Raw genomic sequence first — 21763 nt, forward strand, 5'->3', positions numbered from 1 at the left:
TCACTTTCTCCGTCATTATTGGTATCTGATTCGAGATTAGCAGTTTCAAGGGACTGTTTTATTTTAATTTTATAATTTTTTTTAGGTACTTTGGACCTGGTTTTGGGGTGCAGTAAAACTCCAGAAGCTGTTTTTGGTAACTTCTGTTCACAAATTTGCAGTATTATTTGACATTAGTATAGTTCTTCTGTTCCTCTGAAGATTGTTCTCTGAGAGCAGCAATTGGAAGACCATCCAGGTTCCTTTAATCTCATTTGCTCACTCAAGTCGCAAAGTGAAAGTTTACTCTGAGTATGTCTCATCTTGTCGCATTTTTGCAGAAATCCCAGTTGTGCTCTTTTCTCTTGGCTCTAACCGCATCCTCAGCACCACCGCTGCTGCTTGGGCTGTTCTCAAATCAGATTAACCATCTCCATTTTCCACTCGTGTGCAAGAGCCTCGTTTCTGCACTCAGTCACCCCCTCAGAAAAATCTATGAGGTCTTTCATTTATTATTATTCTCCATCTGGAACTACTTTATCATTGATAGGTACATTGTATGCTTTTGTGAATATGCAGTTCTTTTCAAAAACAATATTTGTTTATTTGTTTATGCACCTTTTGCGATGAAAAGCACTGGCAGAAGTGGTGATAAATGAAATATGGGAGTACTGGGGCATCACACACAACTTTGATGCAAATTTAGATGTTATGTATTGGACGTTTCACATATTATTGGGAATAGACTTTTTGTCTGAGCCAAACGTCCCATCATTGTTTGTTAAAGTGTAGCATTAGTTTACAGGTGTTTTTGAGGATTACGTGGATAATAGATGTGTTTAACAGTAGGTGGGATGGTGTGACCCTATGTTGAGGGGGTCGGTTGACTGTAAGGGTCACAGAAAGAGACTGACCCTTCTCTGCAGACTTCTGTCGTCCTGTGTTTGGCTTGGCTTGGTCCAGGGCAGATCGATGATCTGTAAAGTGGATTTGTTATTGCCTTGTTTGCTTTGGCAGGTCTTGAAAGCGTCCGGCTGATTACAGTCCCAGATGTCATTGCACACATTACCGCTCAGCGTTGCTCCTTCTAAAGGCCGTTTTCTTTTTCCTTTCAGGCTGCCTTGCTTCCGACATTTTATTTGCATTCATACATGTCTATGCACACTTGGCTGCTTAACCAGTTTAACCATTCAGGTTTTGTTTAAAAAAATCTAATTTTAAGTTGCTTAGCATTGATTATGTTGCAAGTCCTTGACCCTTTGTAGCTCAGGGTGAGTCTCTCTATTGTTTGAGTATTTTCAGATTCAGATACATAATTTTAGATGATGTACTCTCCTTTAATTTAGTAATGGACTTTTATAACAATACATTTCTGTCTTATATCTTTACATCACATTCTACAGGTAAATGACAGGTTTAATTGACCACACATAATGTTAGCTGTATCACTGGCAAATGGATTTGACTAGCTTTTAGCATAAACGTTAGTATAAAGTTTTTTTTTTATACATTTTATTTTATTATTTTTTTATTATTATTATTGATCCAAAATATGTATTATTTAATTAATATACATGAATAATATAATTATCTATATTCATTGTTCTAAAATCATCACATTCTGTTCAGTTATTGCCCTAACATAACAGGATTTCATTCAACTTTTCATTAGTGATTTGAAACATGATTGTCTGTCGGAATCAGATTAATGTCTTTAAATTATAACATGTTACAAATCTTTAGTAATTTATGATTGTTCGTATACTTCAATTTCTATAATTATTTCTGTGATTTTGCTCAAATGTTGTTACAGGTATTTCAAACAGTAGTCCATGATTAGTTCCAAGTGAAGCTGCCATAGAAAATGTCAAGTATGCTAACTAGGTTCACTTGTATGTGTGTGTTTGTGTTTATTGTAACTGGTTGTGTTACAGAATCCTGTCCGTCCTGATCATAAACACACTGCATAAATCTTCTCTTCAGTTAGCAGCTGTGAAAGTGTGAAGCAGATCTGTTTGTATTACCAGCACAAATGTATTTCCGTTCCTGAAATCCTTTGCAGTTTTAGTTATCCTAAATAAAAGTTGGATTTTTAGATTACTTGTTTAAGCCCGTCTTGCTGGAGACCCTGGACTCCCAAATGAGGAGATTTGAGACAAGTTGGTGAAGGCCTGTTTGTCCGGTTGGAATGGTGCGCTGTGGCTGGGATAAGCAGCTTTAAGGAATGGAAGGAGAGAATGAGTGAAGTCCCAGGTGGATGGCTGGATTTGGCTACAATCACCATATCAGATGCTCCTCAGTGGCTGGCAACTCACAGTCCTAAACTCACTGACTGAAGAGACTTTACTTCCCACTTCTGTCTCTCCAATAAGATTACTTCCACTTAAGAGGGTTTAAACTTGACGGTGGAGAGGAAATATAATGGTGACCGCACAGTCTGTGTAATAACCCGAAAACGCTCAGATTAAAGACACATTAGGCTGTGATTTCTCATTATCAAAATGGGATTGTGACAGATTGCACCATGTCCAAATGAAAATCCTCTCTGCCCACTCTTTTTGCTGCCAAAGTGGGCCATGACCTCTTCCTGGACCCTGGGGACTGCAGGCTGGCTGCTGGGTCGATCATTTGGCAGCACGGGTGGTGCTTTCCCTGTATGGCCCTCGAGTCTGGAGATCAGGGCTGTTATTACTGCGGGGAGGCTCTGGTTCACGCTGCCACATCAGAACGTGGCGGTCCGGTGCTCGCCTCCACTAAACCTATAATTGAACTTTCGGCACGGTGCAGGAAGTGTTTGTAAGTGATTATAAGCAATATGTTTCTCTAAATTAGGCCTTTAATTAGCTCCACAGCTTGTTTTTCTGCTTCAATTGCTACAGGTTTTTTTAGTCCGTTTTTTTTGTTTTAGTTTTTTTAGAATAGTACGGGTAAAGTTCTGGCCCTTTGAATAACAATGATAAGGTTTCTATCACTCGGCCATCTAATGAGAGAGAAAAGTAGGACTGCTTCACTCATAAGATCATGCTCATCACTCTTAAACAGTCACTCATAACAAGTTAAAGGGATAGTTCACGCAAAAAGGAAAATTCTGTCATCAGTTACTCACCCTCAAGTTGTTCCAAACCTGTATTATTAATTTTTCTTCTGCTAAAGACAAAAAAAGTTTTTTTTGAAGAATGTCTGTAACCAAACTGTTGATTAGCACCATTGACTTCCATAGATTTTTTTTCCATACTTTGACAGTCAATGGGGCCCATCAACTGTTCAGTTTCTGACATTCTTCAAAATATCATCTTTTGTGTTCAGCAGAAGAAATAAGATTAATAACTAGCTGTTATTAGCTATTTCATCATGGCTTAACCAATCAGATTTAAGAGCTTGAGTTACAGTATCAGTTTTATAAATACAACGTATAAAGATCTTTCCAAACATTATCTGATTTAACCTTGTAGTCCGCCACTGGTCTGTCATTGAAGAGGAGAATCCATGGACCTCAGACCTGGTGGCCAATCAGGCCATTGTTCCAGTCAGGTGTAACAGTGGCTCCAATCAATCAGATCACTTTCTCCCGTAGTGCGGCCTCTGTGGTGCACATCACCAGTCTGATAGATAATGCCATCTGACAAGGCCAGGGCCCTGTGGACGTGTCTGTGTGAGGGGGGAACTCTAAAGCGCTAACCTCCCATCTCACAGCCAGCTGAGACCTCTGTCCTCTGTCCTCTGCACGTCTTCACTCTCTCTCTCTCTCACTTTCTCTAGTTTTCTCTCCTCCCCCAGTGGTGGACATGAGACAAATTGTTGGCCGTGCGATTCTAACTTAGTTAGCTGGACAAACGCAGGAATCACCGTCGCCATGTCTGTCTGAGCGTCCTTCCTCATCACAAATGAGATCATGAAGCCTCCAGAGTGCCCTGAACATGACTTCTCATTGCTACTCGCATGAGAATATCTAAATAACGTTCTGCTATTTATTCATCGTGCACTAAAGCAACAGTAAACAAAATGCAGCGCAAGTTTATGTTTGTGCTGGGTCATTTCCTGACTGAAAGTGTGAACTATCAAGACCCTCTGAAACGCAAACACTGTAAATAAATGCTGACAAAGAGAGAGAAAAAGAGAGAGATGCTCGTATTCATTTTGGACTTGTTGCACGGATGAAAATGCTTGGCTTTAAAAAGTATTTGAACATTTAAGTCTGTTAAAATGTGTGAATTTCATTGCATTGTATAACAAAATAAACCAAGTGACAATTATTTTAATGAAGGAGCACAAACACACTTTAAACTCAAGATACATATTTCACAATGCTCAAACATGCATTTTAGTCCTGGACTATAGGCTTAAGCCTTGTATGTGAAACCAGGCAGTATTGTTCAAAAGACTTCATACATCCGCTTAAAATCACTTTGAGACCTGATAGTTAAAAGTATTGAGTTAGTTATAATTTTTTTTTTAAAAACATCTTGGTTAGATATTTTATTATATAATGCAATGACATTTCTACATTCTAAAATTTCCAAAAGGTTCCATATACTTTCTGAGGCCACTATACACTTTTCTACACAAATCAGTCTGGATATAGGGATAATAAAATACTTTTACTAAATATAATTAATATACTAGTACCGATAAACCATTCATTTTCATGAAATGGCCTTTAAGCCATAAATGACCAAAATGATATATATAATGGTAATTTGTTTTCTAAATACATTTAAAATGAAACCCTAAAATCTAAAATCAATCAAGTCAATTGATTGCTACAAAATGCTACAAGTCAATTTAGGCGTAACTGTTTAATGTAGAAAAAAAAAATGTACGAGTGCAAAGTCCTTTGTATTTATGTCATGGACATGTTACTGTAGTCAGACCAGATGTAACAGGAATGTTACATTTTAAATTTATTGCATTAACTTAATGCACACTGTATTTTGTGCCTCTTCATTGCTCTGAGATATTAGAAGTATGTGTGTGTGAGACTGACAGAGAGAGTGAGTACAGGTGTGTGTTTGTGTTATGTGGGGATTAAGGCCATGTCCATCCGTCAACTGCGGGCTGGCAGTCTCAGGCAGTGCGTGGGCTCGGGTTTCCGCCGGCAACAGCGGTCTGATGGATGGGGTCTGCTGGGATGGGCGGTATTGTGATTAATGTGGATACTCACCCCTAGCGCCAGATTTTACGCTTCTCTCATAGATCTGAGACACAAGTTCACATCTACACACACAGTATGCTTTGACGACATGCTGTCTGTCTGTCTGGCTGGCTGGCTGGCTGCCTGACTGTCTATCTGTCTGTCGTTTGATAGTTTGTTCATTAGTTGTTCAATAGTTTTTGTTCATTTGATCATTTGTTCATTCGACCGTTCAGCCTTTAAACCTTCAAATTAAGGCTTTTTAACTTATTTGTTTCTTTTTCTAAATTTTGTCTTTCTTTAATCCTTTGTCTTCGCAAGCTTTGCTTTTTAAGTTACATGAATTTCTTTAAATCAGTTAATTAAAATGTTACCTCGTTACATATTCAAATTGCTATTCTGCAGTCTGTTTGAATAAATTTAGTAAAATTGAGACATTCTTAGTTCATTTCCAAATAGTGCACAACCCTGGTATGTGCAGTTGGTTATTTTTATAACTAGTTGTTTTATGAAAAGCTGAGTTGGAACAATTAATTTGACAAGTCTGAGCACATCCGTAACTGATTCTCGGAAATTATCCACCAATATTGCAATTTGCCAACTGGGATTACCTACAAGCCTTTACCATGCACAGACACCATGCTGAAGGCTATACCTTAAGCTTAAATTTAAGGTACTGTGTCTGTTGTTGCTTTGACTAAGGTTTGATTGTGTTTTGAGTGCTGATTGTTGAGTCAGGCCCTGGCATCATGTTTTGTTCTTGGTTCGGTGCGGCCCCGTAGGGTTTGGCTCCGGCAAGCGCGGGAGGGGCTCGATATGTTCCAGCCTGTCAAGGAAATGAATGCACTCAAGTAGCTGTGAAACACATTAGCTTCTCAGCATAAACAAGACGTCTGCCTCATTAAGTTACAGCGTAATACAATACTCTTCCATATCAATTAGGCGTCCCTGCCACTTTGGCTCGTGGAAAACGGCTTCTCGCTCGTTCGCTCTCCATCATTAGGCCACGTTCTGTTTACACGGACTCCATCCGTTTCATTTATTAGAAAAGCATCGGGACACACCTAATATGTGATTGCTGTTTAACCGAGAAGCATATATTACGCTAATGTGCCGCACTCCGCCGTGAGTGGTGAAAGACTTGACCGATCAACGCTCGGATGTTTGCGTGCGTATGTGTGTGAACCCTGCCGAACAGGGCCATGGGAGTGCGCTCTCTCGCCCGAGCTGTCAGAAAGCGAACCAGTTTGTCAGCAAACACACCCTGCAGGGTCTGCTCTGCGTCAAGCGTATCATTCTCCTTTAATCATTGCTGGGGCCGCGGCGCTCTTCATTATTAACGTGGTCCCGCGGCTCCCAATTCGAAGCAAAGGAACAAGAAAAGAGAAACACACAGCAGTGTTGTCCCAAGCGAGGTCGCACACGTTTCTGCCCTCGTTTATTTCCCGGACAGCAAGCGAGAACCGCAGAGGCTGGAGCAGCTATGCCGTTTGCGAATGTTGACGTTTGATGTTGAGTTATGGGGTTCTGAGGGCTTCTGAGAGCAACTAATGAGAAGAGTGGCTTGAACTTGGAAATGGAGGTGGATGGTACGAGTTCAGCAGCCCCACTTTTGCCAGGAATCGCTCTTATGGAAGGTAAAAGGTGAAGTGGACCCTATATAAACCAGTGGGTTTGATACTGATGATACCCTTACCAATCACAACATTACCCCTATTGCTTTAATCATCAATGCAATGGATCCTTTCTACATTAGCAAGACACACACTGCACCTGTGTACTCAATATCGCATGTGGGCTTGTGAAAGCTGCTGTATGTTTTTGTAATCTGACACTGGTTTAAACACACATGTATATCCACACTCAGTAGTGACATATTCATTTTATATATACTTTATAATATATTCTTCAGGACATTGATTTCTAGTGTTGTATCTCAGGTCTCCTTTACAACGTGGCATTACCATGCATTTCACACAGATATTTTTTCCCCCAAATTGATTTACATTCACTCCAATACATTTCAAGTATAATCAGATAAAGAAGAATGCATTCACTACCATTCAAATGTTTTATTTTGTGATGGCAATACTGAACTTTTCAGATTTTCTGCTCAACAATTTATGATGATCATCAATGTTGAAAACAGTTCATATTTTTGATCCGCTTTACAGTCCTGTCACCAAAAATGCATGTTAATGCCAGATGTACTAGTTGAGTTTTTGGCTTCCTGTTTCTGCACATTCTCTATCCCATCTCTCAGCTGAATGAATAGGTGTTTTGAAACCATATATAATTAAAGGAGGAGAATACAAAGGGCAGAGCATATGAATACATAAAGACATAGGCTTCTCTTAATCTATTAAAGGTGTTTAGGAGCCCAGGCAGGTTTTTCTAATCCAGATGAGCTCAATGGGTGCATTCTGATCCAGCGTTATGATCATTTCACAGCCCTTTTGTGAAGACAACAGGTCATCATAACTCTTAGTGGCATTATCACGGATTTAACCCTGGTTTTTTATCCCCCTCCTGCAGGAAGAGCCGTTTCACACCCATGGAATGAATAAAGCTGTTTTTATGAATAGGAGACACAATGTCTCTGAATACACTTTAACACTGACAATTTAAGGAGCTGCAGCCGGTGCCACACACGACGCGTTGCTCTCTTCGCTATTAAAGGTTTAAGGCTAATTGTCAGACGGCGCTCTGTTTGCCTAAGTTTGCCGACCTGGCTTTTGAGCGGGGTGGAGAGTGCCGTGGCTTGAGTGAGCCGGAATCCATTGTGTGAAAGAGAGCGTAAAAGCCCGGCGAGAGTATTGATGGGATTACTCACACTCTCACAGCTAAAGAGCGAGAGTGAAAAGAGAGAGCGAGGGAGTAAATGATTTAAAAGGCAGTGTAATGTAATGAGGAAAGGGGGCCTTGGAGGTGCGGGAAAAACTTCCTTATGGCCATCTATCTGACTGCTAATCCTCGAAGCTTACATCTACATTAACACTCACACATCGCTGCTAAACACTTCTGGCAGCTTTTGGGTCTGTATCGCTCTAGCTGTGGTGCGCTCGTCTGCAGCACTGTCAGTCTGGCTTTTAGGAGCCGTTGATGCTCTGTGTGTCTGTATACCGGTGGCACTTTAAAGTGGTCTCTGATTGAGAGCCAGTGAAAGCAGGGTACACACAGAGGAGCTGGAGGGCATGGAAATAAAGCCGGCACGAGTGCCCAGTGTCACTCTTATCAGGAGAGTTGGATGGCTTGATCTCTTCGAGGAGGACACTCACTCAAGCAAGGCCATAATCAGCTGATAATAAAGTTTACTTGACTAACCACAGGCCTCGGCTGCACTCTGGCCATGCTACTTTCCTACCAAAATTTTGGTCATCGATTTTAGTAGCTGTTAGTTATACTTATTGAATATACTATTAAAGGTATAGTTCACCCAAACATTTTGTCTTCATTTACTCACCTTCATGTTGTTCCAAACCTGAGTGTTTTATAACCAGACAGTTGACGGTAGCCATTGACTTCCATAGTAGGAACAAAAACTATTGAAGTCAATGGCTACTGTCAACTGTCTGGTTACCAACATTCTTCAAAATATTTTCTTTTGTGTTCAACAGAAGAAAGAAACACATACAGGTTTGGAACAACATGAGGGGGAGTAAATTATGACAGAATTTTCATTTTAGGGGGAAATATCCCTTAAAACATTCCTTTTTTATTTTATTATTATTATTATTATTATTTTATTTTAAAAGTTTTACTTTTAAGTAACTTGTGAGTCATCACCAAAATTGTAGGAGTTCATTTTAGTAGTGGCAGTAATACCAGTTATATATCTACTATTAAACATTTTATTTTATTTTCAGTAAAAGTCAGCTTTTACTTTTAAGTAAAGTTTGTTTAGTGTGTGTAAGAAGTGCATTCACCTAAGAAAAACCAAGAGAGTTTTTTTATTGTGTGATGGTGGTTAGCACACATGCTCCAAAACATAAAGTATGTAGATCATGTGGGCACTTCCTGTTTCTGATCCACCTCTCTCTCCCTATCATTTCCTGCCCTCTCTCTACTCTCTTATAAATAAAAGCGGCAAAAGGCCAAAAAAGGTGGAGGTCTTCTCGGCAGAGGCAGTCCGAGCAGATGCCGCCTTGGACAAATGACAACCCGTGATTTACACACTGCCCATTTTCCATCAGAAGGTTGTTTGTTTTTCGATACAAGTGACCAACATTACACAAGTCTAACACACTTTCCTAGGGATAATTGCTTGTTAGCTCAATTTCACTTATGGCCCCTTAATAAAACCTAATTGAATTAGTCCCACCTTTGCTGTTCTTTTAGGTGTTTGCGCTTCTCTGGTGCCCCTTGTAGCCCAGAAACAGGATAATGTGTGTCCCCTGCATGCTTCAGTAAACATGCTGTAACTCAAGGCTGACAAGTGAATGTTCTCTGTACTAAATAAAGAAAATCTCAAAAATTAGATAAGTAGTCCTGCGGTCGCCAACATCTAGGAGACCACTAACCAACATAGGTTTTATGATGATAAAAACATGTTGTTTTTTTCCTCCTTCCTGTTAAATGTTAACATCATGTCCTCATACCTCAGTGGTTCAGACAGGATTTCCAAGTGAAGGATTAAAAGCGAGAGGAACACGCGAGGATCTACGTGGGTCGGCTCAGGCCTTTTTTCTCACCCAGAACCTGCGGCAGGCTTTTTATTATTGAATTGGTGAGGCTGAGCTCTGACGGGTATGAATAATGTGGAATGTGGGCTGTGGCGGCTGTCAGCCGTTCTGATGAAGAGATCTTCCCTATTGGTGAGAATGAACTTCTGACCCCACATCCTCTGTGCCGTTCCCTTTCAGCTGTTGGACTGCTTTAAAATAACGCTCACAGAGGTGCGCTCTCCAGCGTCCCAAACTCGTTTAAAAGTGCATTATGTGACTTTCAATAGTTCAATGACCCTGACAGGTTGCTGACCAGTAAGCTGATGCAGCAAAGTTTAGATAAAAAATGTTTGTTATATATTTTTGTATATATAGAATGTAGTATCTTGGAGACATTCAGAGCCGTTGGTTGTTAGCAGCGTGTGCGGTGGCCACTCCCACTCATCCTGCAGGAAGCTGCTTTGATGGCAGGTCTGTTGACTGGCGATTTCAGTGCTTTGAGGAGTCAATGGCAGACACAGGACAAACAGCTTTTTATGAAGTGGTATGAAGTTATCTGCTGTCTGTGAGTCTGGCCGGGCTGGTGTTTTACAGCAGATAACTGCAGGCCTCTTGCCTCCATATCAGCTCTGCGCCACCGGCCGCCTGCGCTCCTCTCTTCGCCGCACATTAGCGCCTGTCAGTGGCCTCGAGTGTGGCTGAGGGTTTGCAGGGGAGGCCAGACAAGGCCAGATAACCGTTGGCCTGCAGATCAAAGGGTCTCCCTACAGGCCGTTCAGATAAAGCAGCTGTATTTCATGCAGCAGGTATCTGTTATAGAAAGACACCCCGGTAATGCCACTGTCTGAAATGCAGCATTATGGGAGACAGACGAACTGTGCGTCCTTCACACCCCCCTCCTTATGCAATATCTATTTTATTGGCCTAGGTGCTTATTGCTGGAAAAAAAAATGAGCCCAGTGTTTTTGTTTGAAGTCATATTGGCCCACAGTGGTGTTTCTCAGGGGTCAGTCATTTCCTCTTCGCTATCCCTGTCAGAGGAAGGCAGAGGGGCTCGGCTGGGGCTTGAGCTGCTATGTGTGCCAGATGAAACACAGATAGCTGTTTATGACCTCCGAGTTACACCAGAATAGCCGTAGACACTTTTCAGGTTCATTATGTATTATGACTTCAGACTTACAGAATTGTTTTCAAGCCAGCACGATGTTATTCTTAACACCGATATCATACATTAAAGGACAGAAAAAATGCAGTTTGCAGTGATAAAATTAACTTGTGTAATGAGCTTTAATGCTGTGTGAGTCAAAATGTTGAACTGTTGTTCTCTATCGTTTTTCTCTGGCAGGCATGTTTGACCGCAGTGTCACCCTGCTGGAGGTGTGTGGCAGCTGGCCTGAGAGTTTCGGACTGCGTCACATGTCCTCTGTGGAAGCAACGGAAGAGGGCCTGAAGGAGAGGCTGGCAGATGCAATGTCTGAGTCGCCCAGCAGAGACATTGTAGGCTCTGGGACAGGTGAGCACATACACTTTCACTAATGATAAGGGTGCACTAATGCAAGACACAAAAAACATGTGTATTTTTGTTGTTATTGTAAAGTACGTTTTACAAATAGAGAATTCTATTTAGAATAGTATTAGTCTTTCAAACTTTCCCATTTAATTAAATGCGTTATTGTCTATTTTTTGCGATTATTTGTGAAATTAACAAGCAATTTCAGAGTAAAAGTTATTTTTACATCAATTTTTTTTTTTTCAGTGTAGGCAATGAATGTAAGATAACATACCCTTAAAAGCAACAGTTAACGCCAAAGATTTAAAAGGATATTTCATGCGAAAAATTTAATTCTGTCATCTTTTATTCACCCTTAAGTCATTCAAAACCTGTATGACTCACTCTTCTGTGGAACACATTTTGAATGATGTTTGAATAACTGTTTTTGTCCAAATAATGAAAGTCATATTTTTTCAAAATATCTTAATGAAGGTAAGTCTAAAATTATATTATGTATTTGAAAGAAGAACTTTGAATATGTAATGATAACTCGGGTATTAGTTTTCCTTTTCATTACCCAAGTTTGTTCTCATTAGTAGCTCATTAAGTCCAAAGGCAAACTAACTCCCTCGGAAGTTAATGTGGTAAACCCTATTTTGTTCGATTTGCTCTTGCTAATACCTCCAGTGACTATGTGAATCAGTTACTGATCCTCAATCCTGTTTGAATTACGCTGAGATAAGAATACGTCCTGGCGTATTTACGTGATTTCTTGTACAGATCTTGGAAAAGACACATTTCAGAGGTTTTACAATAACAAATTAGGTCATTCACATTGAGGGAGAGACAGAGCGAAATGAGGGGGGAAATTGCCACTCTTGACAATCCAAATGTTTAACTCATTTAGGAAGCTGCTGCTCTCCGGCCCTCCCCCTCGTCTGAACAAGACTTTCTTTGATATCTGGGGAAGATGGAGGTTGGATCCTGGACGCCGCTGCTTGGAGCAGCGAGGTCACAAGGCCCTAATGCATTTAGCATCGACTGGCCCTCTCTCGTAGCGCGTCTATTAGGCACTAATTTGATTTGTACCTATTCATTTGCAGTCCCTGCAGCAGCACCGAGTTGGCCTTCTCCATAATTGGTTCTGTCTCTATTTTTGCATCATTAGATTAAGCCCGACTCCCGGACACTTGTAGTCTGCGCTTGTCCGTCCATTTATACAGCCTAATGTAACACAAAATTCATTACTGATCACATTACTCTCAACTTTTGGCCCCACGGGCTGGCGGATGAATGTAACGTTAAGCATCTCCTGAAGCAGGAAACCCAGAGTACGGACGAAAAATGGATTGCGGCGAGAGGCTCTAAATAAGCAGCATGGTGGTGGGGGACAGGGTGCTGGAGCCTCTGATGAGCACTAGCCATTGGTTATGTCAGTCTGTGTCTTTTTCACCCAGACGTCCGGCTGCAGTTAAGAATCAGTGCCAGACATTAAGAGATCAAGCCATTCCCATTTGGGTCTTTGTTGAAGGTACCGCCTAATGTGGCAGTAAGTGCTGAGAGTAACGGCCGAATATTGGTAATTACCCTATAGTCATCCAAAGGACCCTCTTCATTTGTTGTCATGGGTCGTGTCTGGGTTGTGTCTAGATGGCGACTCTTGTTCTGTGAAAAGTCTTGCAAGATTCATGTGCACGTGTGTTTATATCTCGACTAAATTTGACAGGGTGTAAAAGAATGCTTTGAATTTGTTGATTTTAATGGACATGGTACACCTCAAGAAAAAACTGAGTATTTGTGAAGGCAATGTGACCAAAAGTTAAGAAAATTGTATCAAATTGGCATCAAATTTTCAAATGTGATCATTTTATACGATCAAAAATACAGTAAACACATTAATATTGTGAAATATTATTTAAAATAATTGATTTTTATTTTAATGTTTTTAAAAATATAATTTATTCCTGTGACGGCATTTTCATCAGCCATTACTCCAGTCTTCAGTGTCACATGATCCTTCAGAAATCAGCTGATTTTCTGCTCAGGAAGCATTTCTTATTATCAATATAGAAAACAGTTGTACTACTTAATACATTTTGGAAACTGATACATTTGAAAAAATTTTTTTATTTATTTTCTATTTATGTTATATATATTACTGTGTGATTTTGGTAAGTAATCATTATTATGAGTAATGCTATTTTTATTTTTTTATTTATTGGTCTCTAAACTCCCCAGACCCCAGTTTGAAAACCCCTGCTCTAGTATGTAAGTGCCATAACACTATTCTTAGGCTTTTCACAGAATAAAGTTTGCCATCAAGACATGACTTTTTGGCTGATGAGTGAATTATCTGATCGGTTGTAAAGCAGTGTGGGATTGTGTCGTTGAGTTGTGAGCCAGTGCATCTGCGTTTGTAATACCTGACCAGCTTTCTTTGTAGCTGTGGGACGCCCCATTTAAGAAGGCAGGTTCAGCCCGGGAGCTTCTTTGAAGGGTCCAAAGCAGATGGTTCGACACTTAGTATCTCCTCACGCACAGGCACTTCTTCACAAGAGCATTGTAGCGTCAGGGGACATCTCTGACTCTTCTTCTTCTTTATCAGTCACTAACTACTTCTCCATGTTTCATTCCATCCATCCACTTCCTCCAGTCCTCGGTTTTCCCACTCTTGCCTGACTGACCATCAATGAAATTGGGAAATTTCATTGTGAGCTGGGAATTTCTTCCCATGCAGGTGATATGGAGTGGATCCAAGACTACCTATTTACCGTAACACAAGGCTCCTAACATAACAGAATGGAATGTAAGAGAAAACTCTTGAAATCTTCTAATTAGATTTCAGCCAGCGGCATAAAGTTGCAAATTAGATTTTTCTCATTGGTGCTAACCCAACGTAAATTCCATTTAAGCAGGGGGAAGTGGACAGGGCTCAACCCTGTCAGCCGCGGCTGCCCTCCCCACACCACCGCTGCCAGTGTTTACTGAGGTTACACACAGGGATTATGTCTCTGTCATTCCTCATTACTCCAGCTGCCCCAAAAAACACATTTATATCTATTTCCCCGTTAAGCCTAGAGCACTGTGAGCACCCCCATCGGCCTTACAGAGCTCTCAGAAAGTAGTAGTGATGTAGACATGACTCTTAAAAATTTGATAATGCTAATACGTTGTCTGCCTTTAAAGGAAATGCTGCAGCAAAACTTTTCTTTTACGGTTGATTTATTTTAGATTCATTTGGTTCACTGTTTGAAAATGATTCACTGATTCATTTGATTCTTTGTGCACATTTCTCTTTTTTTTTTTCTTTTTTTTTTTTTGTAGTAAAATAGTATATACTGCTGTTTGTGCTTTGGTTCAGTTATTTTAATTAGAGTTTTAATTAAATCTAGTTTTATTACAAATTTAGTGTTTCAAGTTAAATGATTTTACCCTAACTGAGATTCCCATTGTTCCCAGTAATGTAGTCATGACTTATAATGTATATATCAATGCTGATGTGGTATATTTGCTACTTCATTGATTTAGACATTTGAATGCATGCTTGTTTATTCTGAATGGCAGTGTGAAAGTTGAAAGGACTCCCCTTTCTTCTCTACTGAACCAAATATATGTGTTCTTTTAAAATGATTAAGGCCGATGGGTTTTTGTGCTCTTGACGGAGATCCCACAATAGCTTCATTGTGAAGAGGATGTTAGCGACAGCTCTCAAGCACCCTCTCTTTCTTTCTTTCTTTCTTTCTTCTTATTCATCTTCATCCTTGAATATTCAGTTCGACCCTCAGGGCACATCTTTACTGTCAAAGTGAAACACGTACATACACTCTGGAAAATAGCATAAATCCACAGACAAAGATTCTCTTTCTTGACTGTAGTTGAATTGCTTTCATTTATGAATATCTAGTCACAAGCTACAGTTTTGAAGTAGCCTCCCAACACTGTCATGCACTATAAAGCTTCATTACAGAAGTATTTACATGCCTTCCGCTTAAAACAGTCATGAATGGAACCTGGTGAAAGAAAGAACACGTTTACGTGAGCATGGTTTTCCCAACATAAACGGACACATACATGCTGTGACCACCACTGAGCTGACTGAACTGTGACCGGCTGAACTTATGATGATTAGAGCTTTTGTCACGAAACTAGGAACAATGCACTTACATCCGCCAGTAACACTCGTCTCTACATACTTCTCCAATGGCCAGACACTCCAGGGCGCCAAAAATCTGTCTTCCTTTCGATTGGCTGTTAGCACTCGTGAAAGAAGCAGGATGTTTGTTTTCCAACCTCTCCAAAGTCATCAAAACATTCATCACTTACTATTTTAGCCGTTGCACACTAGTTGTCATAATTTAAGTTTATAAAAATTGTCAGGTTCTGTTTGAACTGGCTTTATGGTTGAGTTAATTATATGACCAGGGATTGGTTATTAGTTGACTCTCACGCACAGAAATTAATGACGCACAGGAATGACGTCATTCAGAAAGTCCGCAAGCACTCGCGGTTTTGTTTATTTAATATTTTGGCAAATTTTTATTATATGTTCAGCTATTAATAGAATGTAGTATTCTCAGCTCAAACATTTTTACTGTTTTAATTAATTCTGCAGAAGTCAGCTGATTTTCCACCCTAAATCAGTATAGAAATGTGAATGTCTCCCAGCTGACTGACAAAGCTGATGTTTTGAGCTTTGTTGAACTTAACGTAAATTTAAATGTTTGTGCTAATGCTAACACAGAATGATCCTCACCCACTATATATATCATTCATGCTAACAGAAAATTTTCGTTTTGATTGAGAATTAGGCATAAACACGAATCAAACAGGCTTTGAGTTGGTGATATGCATAATATGTCATTATTCCAGGTACTGTAATGGAATATAGCAGATTATCCCTGTGTACATTGGTGTAGATCCACACCGGCTTACTGAAAAACCGCCATTGTTTGCTTACCTGGTTAATGACAGTAATATTCCCTGTTTAAATTGGACTAACTCACAAGTGTTTTTTTGCCAAATCGTTAGCTATTATCAGATAGACCGTTCCATATCTTAATGTCACGGCTCATTTTAATGTGGCACGATAACCATCACTGGATCAACAAGACACAGCTGAAAGCACAGCAGCCCAGTCACTCGCCGTGCAAAGGACTTAGTTTGCGCTAATCAATCATCCGCCACCTATACGCAGCGCACGGACGATGGATTGCATAAACAAGCCCAGCGCTAATCTGGGTCTGCTCAATCTCCTGCCAAACCAAAGTTCCTCAGTGGAAGTGTGCTGGACCATGAAGTTGCGCTGAAAGACTGTAGCTTAGGTAGAACTGTATAGCTGCTCTGAAATGCCTGGTGCATGTGAGTTTGGTAAGTGTTCCTGCTCCAAAATACATCCATATGTCATGTAAATCTTACTTATATTTAATCTACCCCTTTTTAAACTGCCTCTCTTCCAGCACACTCTTCCAGGGCAGGCGTGATCATAGGAATATTAGGTCCATTTCTGCATGCTGTGTTGATCTGACCTGTGGAGCTGTTGCTGAAGATAGGGCCTGCAGCTCTCAGTGATTTATACTGTGCCATTGACCCTGATGTTGAGCTCAGCTGTAGCTGACATCGTTACTTACACTCTCTGAGATGAGGAACACAAATACAGATATATCTGTGGTTATAGCACCACAGAGAGAGAGAGAGAGAGAATAAAAAAAGAGGTCAGTTCCAGTGTTGGACTATAAAAGACAGTAGAAAGTGAGGTGGTATTAGTGCATGGCTGCATGGTGAGGTGGCCAGGAGGGGAATGAAGTGTGAAAACAGGAACACAATCATTATTTCCTCCCTTCAGCACTCACCCATTCATCCCATGGTCAGTCTCTTCAGTTCAACCAAGGATTTGAGAGTAATGTGCAGCGACAGGGTGAAACGATGAAGAAGAGTTTCTGCATTCAGAGCCTCTCTTTCTCTCTCCGCCCCAATCCGTCAAGTGACACATTGGGCCTGGATATCATTTTAGCATTTATCCCCTGCTTTTTTGTTCTCCTTACTGTTCTTCTAGCCTACAAGCTAGTTGCTAAGACAGTAAAGAAAGGGACAGAAGCTGGGACTGAGGGTAGAAACTGAAGCTTGCAGTAAATGGGCTTTTTGTGGGATTTTTTGAGACTGCACTTAACAGCTCGCTCAAGGGAGCGACAGTCAGAAAATAGCGGCTCGGAAAGAAAGGAGAGCGAAAGAAAGCGAGACAGCTGAGGGGGTGGAATGAGCACTTTTAAAAGATGTTCCAGGATGTCTAGACATGGTGTTGGTGAAACATGACGAAAGCGTCAGGCATTTGAGAGCGCCACAAATGGAAGCAAGAGGCAGGTGTCGGTGAGACATGCTGCGTGTCAGGCCTGCTCTGAGCTGCGATTCCACAACTGATCCGGACTCGTAAGGCATTTACTGTGTTTAGCCTCTCAAGAGTATGAAGAAGAGTTCATTATTCAATACCACATTTACCTTCCTCTTTTCTTCTCTCCTTTCTCGCAAACTCTCCCTTCCTCTCCTTTCACATCTACACGTGTGCTGTATATATATCAGTAAAAGAGGTTGCATGAATTAGTGATAGAGGACATAATGGAGGGGTTTCTTGAAGGCGCAGCTGAAAGGCGTTACAGCGCTAACGTTCCGCACCGATATGAGATCACTGACCTGACTGCAGCACTTTCCAGGAAAGTGAAAAGAGGAGAGAGGACGTGAAGCAAGTGAGGGAGGGAGAGTGTGACTGTCACTGCCTGTGCCGCTACCTCCTTTTCACACACACACAGTGCTCTAATGGCCTCACACTTAGAAAAGCACTCACACACGCCTCTCTCAGTGCTGTGAATAAACATTTTCTCTCTTTCTTCCTCTAGAGGCGTTCCGGCATTTTCAGGTGATCGTGCGTTCAAAGAGGACAACGTCATTTAGCACTGTTATTTAATTGCTTAGTGATGATCTGACTAATGCAAAGCAAAATGGCAATTATGCAAAGCAGAAAATGCATTGCTGTTTATTTTCTAATGTGTTTGTGGCTGGTAGATGAAAGCTCAGATTTAAAGCGGCGTCATCCGGTGTGATGTTGGTGAGCTTGTGCGAGCTTGAGCTTCGGGGCGAGTGAGTGAGCAATGGTGCTTTTCACTGAAAGACCAGCTGAGTGCAGGATTCCTCCTTGGGCTACAGGGCTTTAGTGAACCTCACTCCATCAGTGTGTGTGTGTGTGTGTGTACTGGCCCCACATCTCAAGATGCTTGGCATGGCGTACACGGCCGTCATGCTGACCGTGCCCATCAATCAAAGAGACATAAAGCAATATGGACAGCAATTAAATCAACTAATTGAATCAAAACTCAAATTAAGCCACCAGCCTGAGTGGTTTGTAATTGTAAATGGCATGAGCCTTCCATCCCACTGGCTTAAATTTGAGACCTGCGCCTTAAGCAACTATTTAACCAATTACTCTGCTAGCAGTAATAGACCTTCTTAATGCTGGCAGAATCTGAGTGATTTTGTTTGACTTGGGTTTTTTATTCAGAGGCTGTGGTCTACTTGTAGCCTGTGCGATAAATTAAGAATCAGTTGTGTTTATCTTAATGGATTTTGGCCACATTTTTCCCATTTAGCACATTTGAAAAGTTTGCTATCACTGTATACTACTCAGAACCAGTTCAAATAAACCAATTGGATTACAAAAGAAGTCGTTTGAAAGTCATTAGTGGTGTTGTTAAGGCAAGCCTCCCTATAAAGTGCACGCCCCAAATTTTTAGCTCAACTGCCCCTGGAAGTGTTTTCCCCTTTTTTTTTTTCCATAGAGATTCTTCATGCTAGAGTTCTAAGGCATGATACAAGCCAACCAGCTCCAAGGTGAGTCACAACATTTCAAACTTTGATTTGAAGTTTGAAATAAAAAAAATAAAAAAAAGACAACATTTACTGTAATGAGGGAAATATAATCCCATAAGCACTGCAAATGCAGAAAATGCCATTCAAAAGTTTGGGGTCTATAATTTTTTTGAATAAATGAAATTAAGTTTTAATTTTTTTTATTTAGCATTTGATTAAAAGTGACATTTATAATGCCAAATACATTTTTAATGGTAGATATTTTTAATTCAAATAAATACTGTTTTTTAACTTTCTATTCATCAAATAATCCTGTAAAAAACATATCACGGTTTCCACAAAAATATTAAGCAGCGCAACTGTTTTCAACATTGATAATAATTATATGAAATGTTTCTTTAGCATAATAGAATGATTTCTGAAGGATCATGTTACACTGAAGACTGGAGTAATGATGCTAAAAATTCAGCTTTGCCATCACAGGAATTAAATTGTAATATAAATCAACAATATTACTGTTTTAATTTGAATTTATTAATTTATTTTTTGATCAATTAAAATCAGCCTTGATGAGTATAAGAGACTTCATTCAAAAACATTACTACCCAAACTTTTGATTGGCGTATTCAAATCAAAATCAATGGAAAACAGTAAAAGTAAAAATCTAGTTTATACGTAGAAATAGCTTGAGCCACTGTTGTATTAGAAACGGCAGACGTTAGCATCATGTGTCCGAGAACAACGTTTCCTCTCACATTTCCTAGAAGCATTTTCTCTTGCTCTTCCGACTCATCCGTCACCTTCGCATTATTTCAGTGAAAGCAAGGAAAGGAAAGAGTATATCTGAGAAGAAAAAATGAATCATTTAAACCTATAAGTGTATGTGTGGAGAGTCATTCACACCTCTGTGGTAATGCTACACTAGAGCCGCGTTGAGTTCGGACATTACATGCAGGAACATGAATATGCTTTCATTTCGACACACACTAAACTCACTGTGTTCTAGTTAGAAACACGGCAGCAAAGTGACATCTGAGAGTGTGGTCGTGTTCATAAATGTGATGAATTTTTTAGGACTGTATGTTTTATCATTCATAACTCATATTGCTGTCTGTCACAGTCCTACTTTTTAGTCTACACTCACTAGATCTCTTTCTGAAAAAAATAAATAATCTTGCTGGTTGCTGTGGTGTTGCTAGGCAGTTGTTAGAGTGGTCGATAGTAATGAAAAGCACTTTCTGTGAAATGATAATGAAGCGAAAGAGTTTGTTTGGGCTGTCTTAAGTTTAGCCTCCGGGCCGTCTGCATGCAGAGAGAGGATGTCTGATCCCTCACACGCATCACTGTGGCCTCCACCAATAACTCGGCTCTGGTTCTAATGAGTAAATGAGAAATGTGCCCTTGCTGGAGGATGGTATGTGCCAGGGCAGCAGAGGTTACAATAGGTTTTCATTATATGTAATTGAAAGCACAATGGAGGCCAACCACCTTTACCTGCACCGCTCTTGAAAGTTCATTCTGTATTACCATGAAAAATGGAGACTATCACATGTGAGCTGGGCTGAATTATTGAAGTTCTTGCCTTCCGTCCTCTCTGATAGGGTCTTGTCAGTTTGGCACTGGACTTTGCTTCCAGTCCGGAAAAGGTCACTCATACACACGTGACTATTAATAGCCCAGACAGAATGAGTAAACTGGATACAGGATGAGGTCCTGTCAGAGTAATGTTGTCCCATACACACTCACAATGCCACTCAGCTGCCAATGCACACCTTTTTACGAGGATGGCTCTCTTAATGGCAGCTTTACATTTGAGTGATAATCTCAGAGGGGCTGTGAAATAACTATCAACTGTGTGTGTATGTGTGTGTGTGTGTGTGTGTGTGTGAGAGAGAGAGAGAGAGAGAGAGAGATTGTGTATGAGAGAGAGAGAGAGTGTGTGTGTGTGTGTGTGTGTGTGTGTGTGTGTGTGTGTGTGTGTGTGTGTGTGTGTGTGTGTGTGTGTGTGTGTGTGTGTGTGTGTGTGTGTGTGTGTGTGTGTGTGTGTGTGTGTGTGTGTGTGTGTGTGTGATTGTGTGAGAGTGATTGTGTGTGCACCAGAATGTTTCGGTATAAATATAGTATTTATGTATTTCTTTTTGTGCTCAATGGGGAATCCAAGTTATGATTGAGTACAGACATTTGCAATGTCTGATTGGAGTTCAGAACAGAATTATTATTATTTGATTTTATTCTTAATAATAATATTTCAGATGCATTATAGACAGTCATATTATAATTGTTGTTATAATAATAATAACAATAATTAATTATTGTCATTATTATTATTATCCAAATATTTTACATAGTTGTATACACATACATATATACATATTGGACCTTGATACATTTTCCGTCACACTTAATTCATTTTTCCTGGATCTCTCAATCACCGGCAGCTGTATATTGTATGAAATTCATCTGTAATCTATGTACAGTGGCGGTCAAATTTGATGGCACCCCTGATAAATATGATAAAAAATGGCTGTAAAAAATAAATCTGCATTGTTTATCCTTTTGATCTTTCATCCAAAAATTTCGCAAAAATCGAACCTTTCATTGAAGTAAAAGAATTGAAAGTGGGGGGTAAATCACATTATAAAA

At 40.1% G+C, this 21763-nt stretch overlaps 1 protein-coding gene across 4 annotated transcripts in view; it reads left to right on the plus strand.

Annotated features, from left to right (window-relative positions):
* bcas3 (BCAS3 microtubule associated cell migration factor) overlaps positions 1 to 21763 on the plus strand; it is a 230896-nt gene that overhangs the window by 195940 nt on the left and 13193 nt on the right. For all 4 annotated transcript variants that reach the window (XM_084419501.1, XM_084419503.1, XM_084419502.1 and 1 more), the window contains exon 23: positions 11120 to 11287. In XM_084419501.1, coding sequence (XP_084275627.1) covers positions 11120 to 11287 — 168 coding nt within the window. The remainder of the gene's footprint in view (positions 1 to 11119; positions 11288 to 21763) is intronic.

The sequence above is a fragment of the Rutilus rutilus genome, assembly GCF_951802725.1.
Source record: "Rutilus rutilus genome assembly, chromosome: 9".
Classification (NCBI taxonomy): Eukaryota; Metazoa; Chordata; class Actinopteri; order Cypriniformes; family Leuciscidae; genus Rutilus; species Rutilus rutilus.